The sequence below is a fragment of the Apodemus sylvaticus genome, chromosome 9, assembly GCF_947179515.1.
Source record: "Apodemus sylvaticus chromosome 9, mApoSyl1.1, whole genome shotgun sequence".
In the NCBI taxonomy this organism is placed as follows: Eukaryota; Metazoa; Chordata; class Mammalia; order Rodentia; family Muridae; genus Apodemus; species Apodemus sylvaticus.
Window position 1 is genome coordinate 79,970,562 of NC_067480.1, and position 18,686 is coordinate 79,989,247.

An 18,686-nucleotide genomic window follows, 5' to 3' on the forward strand; every position below is an offset into this window, starting at 1 on the left:
AGGGCATGAGTAGCTTGAAGAAGCCATCAGAGTTGGCTATGCCTGCCTCTTGCCCTCTTGAAAACAGCTACAGCTTGTGGGGGTTCCTTCCGCACCTCTGCCTGATACGTTCTAACTGCCTTTTAAACCCCAGTTTAAATGTCCCTCCTCTGTGAAGTTCTTGGCAATCCAAGTGGGTGTTAACTTCCCTTCCCTGTGAATTCTACAGGCCTGAGGACACTACTTTTATAGCTGACAGTTACTACGTCTATCTCCTGAAAACACACCGCGCTCAGCGTATGTCAAACTCAGCAGCCTAATTAGTCTACACAGGCGCCAGAAAAGACTTGTTATTTCCTTTCTGGGTGAGGAATGTGAGGCACAGATTGACTGGGGCCACCTCCTCAGGTCACACAGCAAGTGGCTACAGCATTTGGTCTGCATGCTTCCTGTGGGTCAACTGGGTACACACTGTTGCTGGCTAGAGCATGCCACCAGTGTGCTGGAGGGTCAGGACAGCTGAGTGTCTGTACATGCTGTACACAAACTGGGCAACTGAACGAATCCCTTTTGAAGGGGTAAATTCCCGAGTGAGTAAGTAGGTGGTTTGAAGAATATAGGAGAAAGAAAAATCTGCCACCTCAGGCACCAATCAGCTCAGAGCAAAGTCAGCCCGCCTCACCTGTAAACTATTCCAAAGATCTCATTGACCCTGGTATTTTGTGAGGCTGGCTCATATGGTGTCCCTTCTGTGGCTCCCTACCCTTGGCTGTGTGAATGATGACCTAGATATATGTTGATACTCAGGCCACCCTACAAGGACAGGGTGTCAGGACAGCCTACTTCCGTGGCCTCTGGGTGGTTGTCTAACTCCTGGGAGGAAGCCCAGGAAAGGTGTTTTCAGAAGCAGAGTTTCCAGGAACCACCAGCTAGCAATCATGGTGTATGATCATGTCTGTGTCCATATGTCTCTATGTGTCTGTATGTGTATCTGTGAATATGTATATGAGCCTGTGTGTGTCTCTGTGTGTGTGTGCGCCTGTGTCTCTGTGTGCGTGTGTGCCTGTGTATCTTTGTGTGTGTCTGTGTGTGTGTGCCTGTGTATCTGTGTGTGTCTCTGTGTGTGTGTGTCTGTGTCTCTGTGTGTGTGTGCCTGTGTCTCTGTGTCTCTGTGTGTGTGTGCCTGTGTCTCTGTGTGTGTCTCTCTGTGTGTGTGCCTGTGTCTGTGTGTGTCTCTCTGTGTGTGTATGCCTGTGTATCTGTGTGTGTCTCTGTGTGTGCCTGTGTCTCTGTGTGTCTCTGTGTGTGTGTGCCTGTGTAGATATCTGTGTGTGTCTCTGTGTGTGTGTGCCTGTGTCTCTGTGTGTGTATGCCTGTGTCTCTGTGTGTGTCTCTGTGTGGGTGCACTGTGCCCTTACCTAGCACCACTTTATCTTGGCCTCTAGCTCTGGTAAAACAGCAAACTGTCCAAGACGCTGCCTGTGGGGCTCAGCCTGTGCCTCCAGGCACTGCACTTAGGGGTGGCTGTCCACGTCTCCGAGGAGCGGCTCAGCCGGTGGGCAACAAGCAGAAGGGCACTCAGTGATCGCCTGCGCCTTGCAAGGCCATGCCCCTCCCTGCTGTGGCAGGTGCCCTCCCTCAGTGCCTGGGGCGGAGCTCAGCCCGGCTCTGCTGGTCAGAATGTCATGAAACTGGGCCTCAGCACTTCCTTGTCTCCCCAGCCTGACAACACCCAGAAGCTAGGGCCACGGCCATCGCTCAGGGGTCCATACCAATCGCTCTGGCAAGGCTGACTCGGGGAGCCTGCTGAGGAGGGGGAACACTCTGAGAAGATTCAGACTTATTTTCTTCCTTCTCCATTTCTCCCTTTAAAAAGAAACAAAAGCAACCAGAGCCCCATGTAGCCCAGGCTGGTCTTTAACTCTGTATATAGCCAAGACTGGCCTTGAACTGGTGATGCTCCTGCCTCTGTATCCCATGGGCCGGATTGTACACACGGTCGCCATACCCAGCCACTTTCCGCTATGTTTGTGTGTGCACGTGCTATGACGAGCTTGCGGAGGTCAGAGGGCAACCCCTGGGAATCACGTTTTCTTTCCACCATATAAACCTCAGGGATCAAATTTAGGTCATCAGATTGGGTGACAAGTGCCCTTTCTTGTTGAGTCATCTTGCAGCTCCTCAGCTTCCTTCCTTAACAAGTGATTGTATTTTATTCATAATTAAAAAAAAAAAACCACCCAACAAAGTTATGATTCTTAATTGTAGAGGGTTCAGTTCATACTCATAATCCACGCAGGGAGACCAGGCTGAGTCCCAGGTTAGCCTGGACAACAGAACAAGGCTGTCTTTAAAGACTAGTCTTTATTACTAGAATAAAGTAGACATAGAGTATCGTTCAGCCTGGTGGCACACGCCTGTAATTTCCACTTGGAAGGCAGAAGCAGGGGGATTACTATATGTTTGAAGCTAGCCTGGGCTACATATGGAGACCTCATTTCGAAATAAAAGGAAACATAAAACAAACACAAAATACGAGCCAGGTATAGTAGCAAACTCCTATAATCCCAGCACTTGGGAAATAGAGGCAGGAGGATCAGTGAATCCAAGGGCCAGCCTGGGCTACATGAAGTTCTGTTTCAAAACAACAAACTGAGCAACATCTCAAATAGTTATCACAGAAGCAGAGACAGTACCTGTCAGAGCTCAGTGAGTGCCCCTCCTGCCTTCCAGGACTCAGTGTTCTTGTCTGTACTCTATAAAGTGGGGTGAACCCCACCTACTTTGGGATGGCTGGACTACAGAGGCTGAGGCATGCCCACAGGCCCTGAAAAGCAAGACCGAGGAGGGAGGTGTTTGCTGTTGGGCTCTCCCTTGTGTCTAATCAAAACTCAGCGGGAGGCTGGAGAGGCCCATGAGCTAAGGGTTCTTTTAGAGAACCTGGTTTGATTCCCAGCACATACAAGGATGTTACAAAGTCCCGGGGATCCAATGTCTTCTTCTGGTCTCTGTGGGCAGCAGACACGCACAGAGCACACGGACTTATTATATGCATTCAGAACACTCATGCCACAAACCAAAATAAATAAACCTCAAAAAAATTTCAACAACAACAAAACCCTCTGTGGGTGAGCAAGAGCCTAAACCTTGAGACGCTGGGCCCAGGGCACAGCCCCGTGACTCCTCTGTACGGAAACTCTGAGGAAATGGGTGTTTCCCTGTGGTCAGGGACAAGTCACCAGGCATCCTCCCCTGTCCCCTTTGCTATCACTTTAGTGTGGAAGAGAAGAGGAAGGGAAGCGGGGAAGAAAGGGACGAGCATGAGCAGAGGAAGGAGCCTTGCCTGGTAGAGTCTGCGGCTCACCCCTGCTACACGGGCCGGGCCGAGCTCCACACACCATGCCACCCCGCTGACCTCTCCTTGCCCTGGTACACACATCCTCATGCCTGGGATTCCTAAGAGCCCAGCCAAGCCCCAAGGGGAGATCCCCAGAGGCCGGGCCGGGCCAGCAGGTAAATGCATGGCTGACCTTGGGGATGGAGAGCTCTAGTAGTTCTGTACGCAGCCTGAAAGCCTTCCTTACCAGCCTCCTCCTGAGCGTATCTGTGCCCTGGGCCGGGCGCTCTGAGGGGCACGGAGAGGGACAAGACCCTGCTCCGGTGTAATAGCCAGGCCTTCTCGGGTCCGCCCTCAAGCCCACCCAGAGCGGGGGTCACGGGAAGAACTTAGCCGCACCAAGGTGGCTTCCACTAGTTTGTGTGTGTGTGGGGGGCACTGGTTTGTTGGGGGCCGTGTAGGGCTGTTGGCCAAGGAGAGGGCTGGAAGCTCAGGACATGACTTAGACCTGAGAACAGCCCTGTCCTCCACAGCATCTAAGAGCTCTGAATCAGATGGGCGGGCGACTTCAGCTGTGAGTGCGTTTGGGCTGAGGTATCAATCGTTCTCTTCCTTGGTAGACTGCTTGGTTGAGAGTTCCGTGTGCGGTGACACGTGAAGCCTCCAGTTCAGCTGAGGGTGTACTCAGTTGTCAGAATGTTTGGGGTGCTTACTCAGCATTCAGAAAGCCCTGGGTTCAATTCCCAGCACCAGATAAAGTAGGCATGTTAGTGCATGCCTGAAATTCCAGCATTCCAGAGTAGAGACAGGAGGATCTGGGCGTCAAGCTTGTGCGGGCCAGATGGCTCAGTAGCTAAAGATTCTTGCCCGGAAGCCTGATGACCTGACCCACAGGATGGTAGCTGAGAACTAACTCACACACATTCTTTGAATACACACACACACACACACACACACATACACACACACAGAGCGCGTGGAGCAAGGCACAGGAGAGTACACAAATACTCTAAATAAATAAATAAATGCAATTATGTGTATATGTATATGTGTATACGGTGTATATGATGTATATGTATACGTATATGGTCATCCTTAGTGGCTAACATTTTTAATGTCAGCACTGAGAAGCAGAGACAGAAGGATTTCTGAGTTGGATGCCTGTCTGGTCTACACAGAGAGTTCTAGGCCAGTCAGGGTGACATAATACGAGTTTGTTGAAAGAAGAGAGAGAGAGAGAGAGAGAGAGAGAGAGAGAGAGAGAGAGAGAGAGATTTTAATTATTAAAAGTTTAGGATGGCCAGGCAGTGGTGGTGCACATCTGTAATCCCAGCACTTGGAAGGCAAAGGCAGGCAGATTTCTGAGTTCGAGGCCAGCCTGGTCTACAGAGTGAGTTCCAGGACAGCCAGGGCTACAGAGAAACTCTGTCTTGAAAAAATCAAATAAAAAAAAATCTACTAATTAGAAATGACAATGAAGCTGGGCAGTGGTGGCGCACGCCTGTAATCCCAGCACTTGGGAGGCAGAGGCAGGCGGATTTCTGAGTTCGAGGCTAGCCTAGTCTATAGAGTGAGGTCCAGGACAGCCAGGACTACACAGAGAAACCCTGTCTCGGGGAAAAAAAAAAAAAACCAAAAAAAAAAAAGTTTAGGATGTTCACTGTTGACATAAGGATATCAAGGCTAGCCTGGGATGTGAGAGTCCTTGTCTGAGAAAAGTGGTCTCAGCTGCTCCCCACGGCTCCTGCTTGCTTGGCTTCCTGGGGTCAGAGCTATAGGGTCCTGGCTGCTGCCGGCCTCTGCCCTAGGTCTCCGATGATCTCGCCCTCCCTCCAGGGCGAGGAGTAAGCAGGGCCAAAGGAGCAGGTCCCTGACGGCCATCCTAGTGTCTTCCAGAGCTGAGCCCACTTTAACAAATCTTTCTGGTCAACCCTCCTGAGACAGCCAGGACAGTGCGTGCTCATGAGCCCCAGGGGCTAGCCCAAGAGGCAGCTGTTTATAGGTGAGGCTGAGGGGGGAGCTGGCTCTGAGGGTCTGTGAAGGGGTCAGGGGGGTGGGAACCTCCAACTTCACTCTCACTGCCAGCTCTGACCCCTCAGACTCCATAACCTTTCCATTCAACATCACCTACAAGATCAGTCAGAGCCACCCTGCCTTGTCTATGCCTTGAGTTTAGGTATGCGTTCCAGAGACGTCTGGGTGGTCTCCACAGCAGAGCTGAAGCTGCCTTCAACTGATCCTTAGAGCTCCCAGGTGATCAGGGAGTGGGCCCAGAAGACAGGTCTCTCCTGCAGCTCAGGATTTCCTCCCTTTGGCAGGGCCAGGCCTGTGTGACTCAGAGGGTAGGGCAACCCAGGGAGCTCTCTCCGCCCTGGGCACCCCAAGACCTGTCCAGCCAGTTTACCCATGGTTACCACACGGACATTTAATTTCAAATTTCTCATAAGCATCAGCCGGGGGATGGCAGGATCAGATGGGGTGCAGACAAGAGGTCACCCTGGCAACCTTCCAATCAGCTACTGCTCGGAGGTTTAGCTCCTGGAAGCATCCGGCTGGCTCAGCCTTGAGTTCTGGGTTCCATTTTCCCTAGGAAATAGGGAAGAGGGTGTTCTTCCCGAGGCCTGTGGCCAAGACCCAGCTCCAAGACCTGCAGCTCCTTTTGTTTCGAGACTGGATCTCTCCGGGTAGCCTTGGCTCTCTGGGCTCACAGAGATCCTCCTGCTTCTGCCTCAAGCCCTGAGATTAAAGGTGTGCACCACCAAGCCCACCTCTCTGCTGCTCTAGTCCAGGGAAGCCCTCCCTTCCATGGCTCTGGCTTTTTTTTTTTTATAATTATGTTCTCATTATATTATATTATGATTATATATAATTATATTCTCATTACATGTATTTATTTTTGTGTACATGTGTGCACATGTGCTCGGATCACGTATATGCAGGTCAGAAGAGGACCCTCAAAAGTCACCACTCTCCTTCTACCGTTCGGGTCCCAGAGACTGGATTCGAGTCATCAGGCTAGGCGGCAAGAGCCTTTATCCGCAGGGTCCTCTCACAGGCCCAGGGAGTGAGCCCAACACTGCGCATGCCAGGAGGGTGCTGTTACTGAGCCACGCCCCAGCTCTTATTTATCCTTATTTAGAAACAAGGCCCTGTAGTGTAGCCAGATGCATCCCCAACTCTCAGCTTGTCCCCCTCTGTCTGCCAAGTAGCTGGGATCTCTGGCATGCACTACCGTGCTGGCAGTATGTCCCCTCTTGATGACAGCTGAGGTCCTCCCACTTCTGCTCTCTGCTGGCTCTAAACCTCAAGCACCCCCAAACCCCCAGATCAGTGAGGTGGGTGGGCCTGGTGGCTAGAAAGCAACCCTCCTCCAGAAAGAATCCGGATCTGTGTCAGGTATGTGTAAGAGCTTGCCACACCCCCTGCCATGCCATTATAGTCACTTAGCACAGAACGTCGCAGCTGGGGACAGCCTAGAGGATGATTCACAGTAGTAAGCCCTACCAAAGGGCAAAGAAATCAAAGGGTGGAGAGAACAAGGGTCTGGTCCTCTGTCACTCCACAACCCAAGGTAGGGCTGGGACTGGGGACAGGGACCTGGTGACCAATCCCAGGGGCCCAGCCTAGTCACTAAGGACCCCAAAGGTCTGTTTCATGATTGGCCTTTGGTTATGGACTCTTGGAAAAAGTATTTCTTAGAGTAAGGCATCTGAGGAGAACCTCATTTTGAACCTGTCCCCTGGCTGGCTCTTGAAAGATGAGAGGATATTCAGAAGATACCAGGCAGGGCTCACAGACAAGACCCTGGCTGGGCCTGCCTCTTGCAACCGTTTTCCAGGGTGATACTGCTTGGTGGCTCCCCTTCCTCCTCTCCCCTTCCTCCCCTCACCTGGGAGGTGCTCTCTGTAGGCGGGAGGGTAAGAAAGGGCTGAGGCCCTTAGAGGTTTAATACCGCACCAGGCAGAAGGGGCAAGGCTCAGGCACTGGTCCAGAGCGCCTCCTGCCCTGCCACGGCACTGGAGGTCTGTCCCCGTGAGCCCACGCTCGCACCTGGGCACTGGAAGAAAGCCCAGAGCCTATGGAAGGGGCCGGAGATCAGATAGGAAAAAAAAAAATGAGCGACTCAACTGACCTTCCCCCAGAGCAGGTGGTGAGCGAGGCTGGAAGCTATTCCAGACCTGTAACCTGAAGCAAGGTTGGAGCAGCCGTTAGGCCAAGGGGGCTCAATTTGGCGGAGCCTGAGCATCCTCAGCTAAAACTCTCCTTGCCCCTTTCCATTTCATTAGGGCCTCAAAGGGTCCAAGATCCAAAAGAAGGCACAGAAGGTGGAGATGCACCAGGCGAGGAAGGCGGGGACAGTTCTGTCATGGGTTCTGGAAGGGGAAGACAAAAGCTGCCAGGTGGGGCATGGAGGGGAAGGTTGGGGCAGCCTGAGAGGCATTTGGACCCGGACTTGGCCTCAGGGAGCTTGGGTCTTGGCTCTGCAGGACTATATGCAAATCATTTCCGGTCTCAGGGCGACAGCTTCTGGGCTGCCAAGTTGGGGGTTGTGGCAAGCGTGTTGGGAGGGGGTAGCTCTCTCTGTCCATGTAGATGGTCTTTGGAATTCCTGACTAGCTGTGTTCTCAGGGTGGGTGGGGCAGGCAGGCAGCTGCTCGACCTTAGCCAGCACTGAGGGACTGTGGTAAATGTCCCCTCCTGGGTTCAGTCCCACTGAGTCCTCCCTCTCTCGTGGTGCGTAGTGGGGCCTTCCCGGTTTGTGCAGAAGGACTGTTCCCAGAGCATGTGCTCAGGAGGCTTGAGCAGCCCTAAAAGCCCTGATTCTTCCTGAATCTTCCACAGGCCTCCTGAGGTTCTGCTCAGATTGGGGTGGGGCAGTGGGGACAGCAGGAAAGGCCCAGAATAGGTGGCCTGGGAGAAGACTGGAGGGGGCCTCACTGACCCTGTCGTCCTGGGTCTCAAAGCGGTGGGGGAGGGGCCAGGACATTAGGAGCCCCTTATCAACCAGTCCAGGGACACATGCGTTTGCTCCCATATCACCATCTCCAGTAATCGCTATGGCTCAGGGTAGGAAGGGAGAGACTGGAGCTCACTTCTAGACATCATCACCCCGGCTGCAGTAGCCTTTACATACAGCTGTGAGCATCTCTGGAAATGAAGCGGGCAGGATTTTGTAAGTGACAATTCTGTGTCAACTTAGCTAAAGATGACCTTGAACTTCTGATCCTCCTGCCTCTGCTTCCTAAGTGCTTCTATCACAGGCACGCTCAGCCACTCCTCTTTTCTGGGATGCTGGGGACTGAATCCAGAAGTGGGTACAAGCACTTTGCTGACTGATTCAAATGCCCTTCTCCCAAGTGTCACAACTGTTCACCCTATGAGAAGATTCAGATGCTGCCTCTTTCAGGAAGCCTTTCTTGACCATCTCTTGCAAATACACCGGCTGCCTCTGCATGGCCAACGCTCTAATGGGCAGCATCTCCGTGAGTAGGCACAGAGTACCTTGAAAACAGCAATGCCAGCTACATCATCCCTGCATCCAGGGCCTGGCAGGGAACCAGTGCCCATCAGGGATGATAAAAAAAACAAACAAACAAACTCCTGCTGTACTTAAGTTTGCCCCACCACTGAGCGCCTCTCCTAATCTCAGGCTTCCTGCTATAGGTCTCAGCCCTGCCTCCTCCCAGCAGCCTTCCTGGGTTGGCATCAGGAAGGAAGGGAGTGGACAGCGGGCGAGGCGGATGTGGCAGACCTGCTCCATTTTTGGCAGGTGAGGTGTCCCACCCGGAACAGACTTGAGGCCTGGGCACTGAGCTTACTCACCAGGGGAATGAAAGTCAGCAGGGGCCGGACGCGTGGCCGAGCCTTCAGCGTGGCCGTTCCCGATTCGCTCCCAGTGTTGAACCGGTTGTCTCCATAATAGATACCATCTGTGAAGGGCAGAGAGGGGCACATGAGCTGGGGGTCAAAGAAGGGGACTGCGCCCCTCAGATCCCAGCGAGGACACCGAGCCTTGGGGCTGCCGGCTTTGACGCTTTAACGGTCGTGGCAATGGGATTGCTCATGGCAATCCCGAGGTCGCATTGTGGAGCAGACTGGGGTGGGATCCTGAGGCCTTAGCACACAGCCACCATCGCTCTGCTGACACCTCCCGTACACCCTCCACATTCACACAGCACCGGCCCTGAGAGCCAGGCCGAGGCCGAGCGAAGCTTATCTCTGACTTTTCTCTCAAGTGTTTGCATTTCTAATCTGGAACAAGCATAGCAGAGGAGCCACCTGCTGTCCCCTGTGGCCAGCACCCAGCTCTTGTACCCCTCTAGGTCAAGCACTTCCTGACCCCAACCCACCACCACCAGTGTGTGTGTCTGTCTGTGTCCATGTCCGTGTGTGTGCCTGTATTTGTGTGTCCATGCCCAGGTGTATGTATCTGTGTGTGTCCCAGAGTGTGTGTGTGTGTCCATCCATGTGTGTGTGTGCTCATGCGCGTGCATCATCTTGCTTCACTGTACCCTTGACTGCAGAAGAGAGAGAAAGCAAAAGAATTAGTGCAGCAAAAATAGATTTAAAAAAGTCCCAGTTCTGACACTGGTTGTACACATTGTTTAACCTCCCCAAACCTTAGTTGTCCTATCTGCCCGTCGGAAGTGACAGTGTCATCTTTATATATCAGCTATGGTGTATGTGTGGCCAGTACTAGTTCAGGCCAGAGGAACTGAACTAATGCGATTGCTAACCCAAGGGAAGATGACACAGAACGGACCCTCCAGACCCTGCTCTGGGCCGTATCTAAAGCCACGGATCTGTGAGCTGCAATGTTCCTGTTCTCAACCAGCCTCTCTCATGACCTTTGACACCACTGATAAGAATTCACCATTTCCTCCCACGTTCATGCGTACTGTCACATCCACAGGCCTCCTGCTTTGTGGGTCATAAGTACAGAAGGCCATTGCCCTATTTAACAGACCCAAGGGAATGAGGGACCTTTCTTCTCAGCCAGAGAGGAAAGAGGTCACAGTCGCAATTAAATAAAGCCCAGTGTAGTGGTACAAGGCCTTTAATCCCAGAACTCAGGAGGCAGAAGCAGGCGGAGTTCCAGGCTAGCCAAGTTTACATAGTGATACCCTATCCAAAATAAATAAATCCCAATTAACCAGAATCCTGCTGCTATTTAGATGGAAAACAATCTCACACGTTTTAGGAGGAAATTGCAAGAAAACCCAATAATTTATTCAAAAGAGACTGAGCCAGGCTGGTGGGCTGGCTCTCCAGGGAAAGCTGCATTGCTTCCTGACCTTGGTGACCTGAGTTCGATCCCCAGGACCCACACGCGAAAGGAAAGAACTAACTCTTGCAAACACTTCTCTAGTCTCCATGCACAAGACCTGGCATTCTTGAGCATGTGTGTGCGCACGCGTGTGTGTGCACACATACACACCCCCTCATAATACCACATAAATACCACACAAATACCACATAAATATACATTTAAGATTTAAAAAATGTAATTTTAAAAGGGAGACTGGGCTAGCCAGGGAGGCTCCTGGTGCCCCATCCCTTTACCCATAGCTGAAGGCCTCCAGAAGAATCTAGAGTTCTGGATGTGCCCAGGGTACCCAGCATGGGAAGTGGCACAGCACCCCGCAGGGATCCCCAAATAACAGCTCCACTGTGCCCACCATTGTTCCGGAACTCAGTTCCCGGAGCACTGGGAGTGAACGTGATCTCCCGGTCTGGCTGGCCAGGCTCCAGCCTGCGGGCTGTGGGCACAGACCACGGGCAGCGGGCAGCAGACAGCAGACAAGAAGCTGACTGCCAAAGACCACAGGTGGCTAGAACAGAGCCTGTCCCGAGCCCGACCCCCTCATGTGCCCGAGGGGATGGGCATTCTGTCACCACCGTCTCACAGGCTCCACGACCCAGCCTTGACCCCTGGGCACTGTTGGCTGGCATTGCTCTGTGGTGGCTTCACCTCTCAAGTACTGGTGCTTGAGGGACTGATGACACGGGGATGCTAGCTAGGAGCTCAAAGCCAGCTTAGGCTATGCAGTGACTTCTAGGCTAGCCTGGGCTACACTGAGACCTTGTCTCAAAAATAAAACAAAAACTTGGACTGGTGAGATGACTTAGTGGGTAAAAGTACCAACGGCCAAGGCTTACAACCTGTTTTGGATTCCCCAGGACCCACAACATACATGTATACATATATATGTATCACACACACACACATACACACACACACATAGTATGAAGGAGAAAGAGAAAGAGAAAGAGAAAAAGAAAGAGAGGCTCCTTATATAGCTGTGATGAGAAACTCAAGAGACCCACCTGCTCCACCCTGTTAGAGCTGGGATTAAAGGCATGTGCGCAGCATCAGGCAATTCTACCCGGAAGTGACCAGCAGGCAGGCTGACAGGCTCGGCCCAGGCCCCCCCTCCACCTAAGTGTCAGTCCCTGCTACCTGAGGGTCAGCGTCAGCGTCAGCTGAGGACCATGGCCAGCACAAGCCAGGTCTTTCAAGAGCTCAAGGTCAAACTTTTTTTTTTCTCTCCAGACTCAAGGTCAAGAAGCCGAACTGCATAGACTGTCAGAAGGCCTCGCGAGTGGGGTTTCCTCTTGACTAGCTGAACTCTGTGGATCAGAGTCAAGAACACTGGCGTGGGCCTTCCTCCAAAGCAGCCCCTCTACAGGCCAGGGAGACGGAGGGGGAGGGGAAGGGGGGAGGGGAGCCTGGAAGGAGGCTGGGTGGGGCTCTTCAGTCAAGACGACAGGGCTCAGTCTGGAAACCAGGCCATCTTCTCTGCAGCCCAGTAGCTTCTCCCCTCAGGCTGTCCCCTGGACAGGGCTGTGTGCCCAGAAGCTCCGGGGGTGTCCCACGTGCCCCGGCTGGGGGAGGCAGGAGGGGTTTGGAAGGCCAGAAAGGGCAAAGACACGCACTCAGAGGGGCAGGTTCCAGAGGCAAGGGGAGAGGGTCTTCAGGAGCCTCCTGAGAGACTGAGAGCCTGTGACAAGGTGTGAGTCTTAACCGAAGCACAGCTAAACCACGGGCTGCGGAGAGAGCCTCGGAGAGGCACCGGCTGCCGAGCTGCCTGCCGAACCACACGGGCGAAGGGGAGATGGACTGCTGCAGTTGCCCTCTGCGCCACACAGTGGCACTGAGGACACGGAAACACACATGTGCACGTACACACACACACACACACATACACTACTAAATCAAGTGTAATTTTTTAAAAAAAAGCCCAAGAAATCACAAGCACATTATCATCACCACCACCACTACCACCACCACCATCAGCACCATCCTCATCATCACTGATCCCCCCCTCTTCCCCTTTTCTCCTACTAAGAGTTGAAGGCTCTGAGCCCGAGTCGGGTCACATCCCCTATAAATGATAAGGAACGCCTGTGCCCACCGGTAAGAGCCACCGGGAGGGAAATGGCGTCTGGAGCTCTTGCTGTGATTTATTGTGAGCTCTTGATTCCTGGGGCTGCCTTCTTGGCGCATGGCAGGACGGAGGCCCACAGTGGAAGGGACTGGGTCGAAGCCACAAAGCCCCCACGGTGTCAGGGTTTCCAGGCCCCAGACAAGCCTCCAGCAGCTGCGGTGTGGTGTCTCACATGGCCTGGCTCTCAATGCCTCTCCCTAACGGGCATGCCTGGTTCTCTGGCCTGGGGTGGGGCGTGCACATACCTGTGTGTGTGTATGTGTGTGTATGTTTCCCGGGGGATGCCTCAGGGGAGCCGGGGACTCACACAAGCTGCTCATGGACTCGTGAGTCTTTTTTTCCTACTGCTCCACCCAAGAGGAGGAGTCCCTGAAATCCGAGTGTCTGTTCCCACAGAACTCAGGGGGAGAGCCTTTTGGTGAAATGCTTTCTGTTCTCTGGGCTGAAATCCAGTGATGTATCTCCATGGTCACTGAAGTCAGGGTACTCTGGGGGCAGTGACTTAGCTTGTATTCTCTAAACCCTAGATCTGCCCATAGTAGGAAAAAAACCAAGCAATAAATTAATGGCTAACATACGTCAAGCTACTAGTATTGAGCTTATATTAAGCATATACTATGATCCAAGTACTTCTTTTCTTTAAGAAAGGCCTTGCTCGGAGAGAGAGCTCAGGGGTTAAGAATACCGACTGCTCTTCTGAAGGTCCTGAGTTCAAATCCCAGCAACCACATGGTGGCTCACAACCATCCGTAATGAGATCTGACGCCCTCTTCTGGAGTGTCTGAAGGCAGCTACAGTGTATTTACATATAATAAAGAAATAAATTAAAAAAAAAAAAGGTCTTGCTCTGGCCCAGGCTGGCCCAGCCCTCACGGGCTTGAGCTACCCTGCCTGGTGTAGGCACTAGTCTTTATTTTACAGCCCTAGCAATTGAACCCAAGCCTTGTGTCTGCTAGGAAACCACTCTGCTTCCCACCGGGGGCCACAGCACACGTCAGGCTCTCCGGGTGCTCTAAGCTCTCACGTGACCTGTAGGAGAGATACTGTGTGTGTGCGTGTGTGTGTGTGTGTGTGTGTCTGTGTCTGTGTGTGTGCGTGCGCATGTGTGCGCGTGCATGCCTTAGTGTGCATGTGGAGGCCGGAGGATCAGCTTTGCTGTGTTGGTTTTCTCCTTTCTCTTTGGTCACAGCCAGCATGGCAGCAGAAGAGTGCAGGTTTGAGGGTCTCCTGTAGTTGGTGTGGCCGGCTGGGAGGGGCTAAGAAGTACTTCCGGGCTCACAGTCAGTTGCTCTAGGCAATCCCTATGAACTTCCGGCACTTTCTCAGGCTCAGTTTGCCCCCCTGTAAAGTGGGGACAATGACTCCTACATTGTAGGAAGCCTCGCAAGCTCCTGGCAGTGAAGCCATCAGGGGTAAGAGCAGAGTTAGAGAGACCCAAACTGTCAGGACCCCCTGCCCAGTGGCCTCTGGAGTACTGGCCACAGATCTACTGGATTTCAAGCACTAAGGAGGAATGGAGTCTTAGCTTCGGAGACGTGTGGCTTTGACCCCGAGTGACCTGGAACCCTCCAACTGCCTACCCCTGCGTCCACCACACAGCAGACACAAACCGGGGCCCGGCACACTGGGGCGGGAAGGTGGCACGGCCAGTTTCCCACCAGAAGGAACACAGGCTTCCCAGGGCAGCAGCAAGGGGCCGCCATGAGAACGTGGCCCACAAATGACATTAATGAAGCCCTTCCTTGCTAATTAGCAGGTTCACATGACAGGAACCTGAAGAGGCCAGTTTGTCCCAGCAAGCCCTAGCAGGCCTGACCCGGAGAGAGGCACCCTGAGAGGCCTGCCTTTGTCCAAGGGCAGAGGGACACGGAAGTGTCTTCTGGGGTGGGACAGAGGTTGGGCAGCGGGGCCCAGGGCAGAGGAAGGGGACACATGGTGGCATCTCAAAGGACACCAGTCTTAGCACTGGGCCTGAAGAGGGCAAGGCTTGTGTCTCAGGGCCCAGAGCAGCCGGATGACGTCACCTGGAACCTACCCCCCATTCCAAACCTGCCAAATCAGGAACTGTCTTAACACGGGCCACGTGGTCGCATGCACTCTGATGCTTCCCTCTCAGCACAAAGCGGACTCTTGATTCGGGCAGATATAAAATAATAGATGGGTTTCACAAGCTCAGGTGATGGGCTGATAGGAGGGCTATTATTCAGGTTAGGGGTGTATTCCACGGGACAGCTCTGCCTAACTCGGGGCTCTATCGCTGACACCTCAGGAGAAAGAAAAAAACCAATATGTCATCGTTAACTTACAGTCTGCAGCTGTCTGCAGGGTCAAGGAGACTCTGCTTTCTGGGTTAGTTAGCTACAGCCATAAGAGGGGCTTCCAAAATGAGGCCACAGCGAGGGCTAGGGAGACAGGAGAGCACATGTGTATGTGGTGTGTGTGTAAGTGTGCTGTAGAGTGCATGTGTGATGTGTGTGGAGTGTTGTGTATGTGTGTGGTGTATGTGGTGTGTGAAATGTTTTTGTGTTCGGCATATGTGGTGTGTGTGTGGTGTCTGTGGGGTATGTGTGTGATGTGGATAGGTGGTGTGTGTGGTGTTTGTTTGGTGTGTATAGGGGAGGGAGGGTGCGGAGGTAAGGGGTGCCGCACCACCAGGAAACCACAGTCTGTCTTTAACAGCACACCTCCAGGGTGTGTTTACCCTGTGACAGGAGTGTAAACAAGCCTCCTTCACACCCCAGCAAAGCACAAGTCAGCCTTGGCTGGACATAGGCAATCAGCTCTGGGAGTGTCATGGCTGGTTACCCTTTAGCCTGGCCTGGTATGCAAAGTGTGTGTGGCCTGCGGAGAGAGCCTCAGGAAGGATGCTAGCCAGCAGCCAGCATCCCGAATGCTGCTAAGGAGCGAGTCACAGTTCAGCACACATTCATTTCCAGCCTGCCGTATGCCCTGCAGGGGTCCTCGGGAGAAAGCCAACAGCTCAGCTCCAGAAGGGGAAGGAAATCCCAAGAATCCTCAGAGCCTCTGGTACAAAGAACCACCTCGGAATGAGGCACGCCGGGAATGGTAGCCCGGCGGCTGGGCCTGAGAAATTTGCATCCGATGTGTGTCTGGCGGCTCCGCAAGCACGCACGCACGCACGCACGCACGCACGCACGCAAGGCACTGTTCATTTGGTACAACTGTGCCAGGGAGTCCCCGCTTCCCATCGCTGGGATGGGGAGGGGATGGGGAGGCTCAGCAGCAGGCAGAAGGAGAAGCAGAGGACCTGGACGCCCGGGCAACTTGGTTGTGGCAGCTCCAGCAGCTGCCTTTGTGGTCCCGTCCCTTATCAAAAGAGACTACAAAGACCTGTGAAGATTCGAATCTGTTTTTTCAAATGCTTAAAAGACAATAGCACAGCCTTTTGAAGCTCTTGCTTGGGTGACAGAAGGCTTAATTAAGATTGTGATTGCTTTCAGCAGGGTTGTAATCACCAGATACAAGGTCTAGAAAAATTTACCCAGCACCCCCTGCGCCTGTTTGCATTTTATCTGCACCCAGCCTGGCCTTGTGCAAACAGACTGGGACCTGGGACGTGGCCGTAGCCACAGGCCAGGCAGGCTCAATTCCTTCACATACCTGGACATGGATTTCTGGTTACCCCCACCCTCTTCCACCTCTTGTTCCCCCACCACACCCCCAGCACTGAAAACCAGGCAGAGTGTCACAGTCTCGGGTCCTTTAGCGCTGGGATGCCCCGCCCCTTTGAAACCTTGGGGTGGCCTCTTGGTGCCTATTTCCTTTGGAGTACCGCCACCTGAGGACAAGGAAATGAAGTAGGCGGGGACAGGCAAAGTTCAGAATGAGAATGAGCCAGGCGCTGGGACACACACTTGTGGTCCCAGCTATTAGGAGGCTGAGGCAGGAGGATCGATGGAGTCCAGGAGTTCAGGGCCACCCTGGGCAACATGGCAAGTCAACAAAAAACCGCAATGATTTGAGTGTAATAAACTGTGATTTAGAAACCTCCGGAGAACTTTCTAGAAACGCCGGGCAGCAACCACTTTAGATTTTTAACAGTCTCTTGAAGCTACTTAACACCTCATCGAAGCGGTTTCCTTTTGTGTCTTCAAAGCTCGCTATATACATGACCGCAGGCAGTCTAGGTCAGCTGTTCTCAACTCCTTTGGGGTTGCATATCAGATATCCGGTATATCAGATATTTACATTACAGATCATAACACTAGCAAAATTACAGTCATGTCGTAGCAACAAAATACTTTTATGGCTTGGGGATCACCACGACATGAGGAACTGTACAAAGGGTCCCGGCCTTGGGAAGGCTGAGAGGCGCAGCTCTGAGACTTCTCAGTAGTATACCCGCAGAACAGCAAACCCTGAGTTCCGAGGAGCTAGCACTATCTCACAGAGAGGTAAGGCTGGCTTACCCAGAATCCCCATCGCTGCTGCTTCCTTCCTGAACCCCAAGCACAGCAAGGAGGAGGGTTTCTCCCGCCTGTGAGCACTCCAGGGAGCACTGTGGAACATAGGAGAGCCAGTCTGCTGTCCACTTTCCCAAACCCCATCCCAGCACATGCACAGCCAAGCTGAGTCAGCTGAAGGCCCAGCCCTGCCCTGGGGACAGGGAGGAACTGTCCCCTAGACTCCTGCCCTGCCTAGACTGGTAAAAGTTGGTAGTCCGCCCCTCTTCTCTCTCCAGGCCTGATTCCTACCAACAGTACAATCATCTGGGCAAAATGGGGAGGAATGGGAGAGGCTGTTCGGAGACTCTTTGAAGAGAAAGGGGGGTGGGGACTGGTTCTTAAGGCGGATAGATACTCACTAGTCCAATTCACTCCCAACTCCCTTCCTCTAGAGTAAAGTCAGAAAGCCTGCTAAGAGTCCTGCTCTGCCCAGGTCCAGATGTTGGCTCTCTGGCCAGTAAAACTCTTGGGTCCTAGGAATTCTCCCACTTGTGGTGACAGTAACATGAGTGGGTTGTCTACCGAAGAGCATCTGTTTTGTACCCGCCGGGGAAATCGCTGCTCTACCATTTAAATCTTGCGGTCTTGGACCAGTTCTGTAACATCCCTGTTCCTCCGCGTCCTCATCCAGAAAGCCAATAATAGTATCTTATACTAGACAGAAACTCAGTGAGTCAAAGATCAAACATTTTAGGAGAGTTTGCACCTAGGAAAGGGTGGGTGACAGTGTGCTACTGATGTCTTCCTTCAGGGCAAGGAAGGTGTTGGGGCATCCTATAAGAACTCTTGGGGTACACTTGCCTGCACTGGTATCTTCTTTGCCTAGACACGCCCCCACTTGGTCCTGCTCTCTTCTCCTTTACTGAAACCTAAGTTCTGCCAGGGACAGCCTTTCCTCTCCACTCGGAGGCTAGGTCCCCTCAGAAATGCATTTTTTCTTTCTCATGCACCTAAAGGCTGTCTTACAGCAGAGGCCCTCCAAACCGTGAGAGGACATACTTTTAGTTTTGCTTGCCTGCTGGTGATTGACCTTTAGGTCAGGGAGAGGTGACATCTTGTTCTTGCCCTGGCCCCCAATGTAGTCATTTGGGTGTTGAACAGAACTCCAGGTACCAACGGAGGTGGCAGCATCTCCCATGGCCCCCGCACAGTGACAGTAAAGGTGATGAGGAAGGCAGGTAAACTGAGGGAGTAATTGGTGACACACCCCTGTCTCCCTCTTCAGATACAGAACCATGGATCAAAAACAAGAAGTGAATACCTGTCCCTCATTTCCTTGGGGATCCCCTCAGTTAAGAGCGTATAATCTGTAGACTGAGTGAGATAGAGTGTCCCTTAGCCAGAGCTGAGCAGGGTCAATTTATTTCCAGTAGTTTGCAAAGACACACCACCCTTGCTTCAAAGGGACACTGTTCCACCTCTGACTCTTCAGTCTGAAATCATAGACAACCCACA

The 18,686-nt window shown here is 52.8% G+C and overlaps 1 protein-coding gene across 1 annotated transcript in view; it reads right to left on the reverse strand.

The window, feature by feature from the left end:
• The window catches only part of C9H6orf132 (chromosome 9 C6orf132 homolog), a 34,104-nt gene that overhangs the window by 14,649 nt on the left and 769 nt on the right, over window positions 1–18,686 (reverse strand). The window contains exon 2 of the mRNA XM_052193506.1: window positions 9,140–9,246. Within this exon, the coding sequence (XP_052049466.1) occupies window positions 9,140–9,246 (107 nt within the window). The remainder of the gene's footprint in view (window positions 1–9,139; window positions 9,247–18,686) is intronic.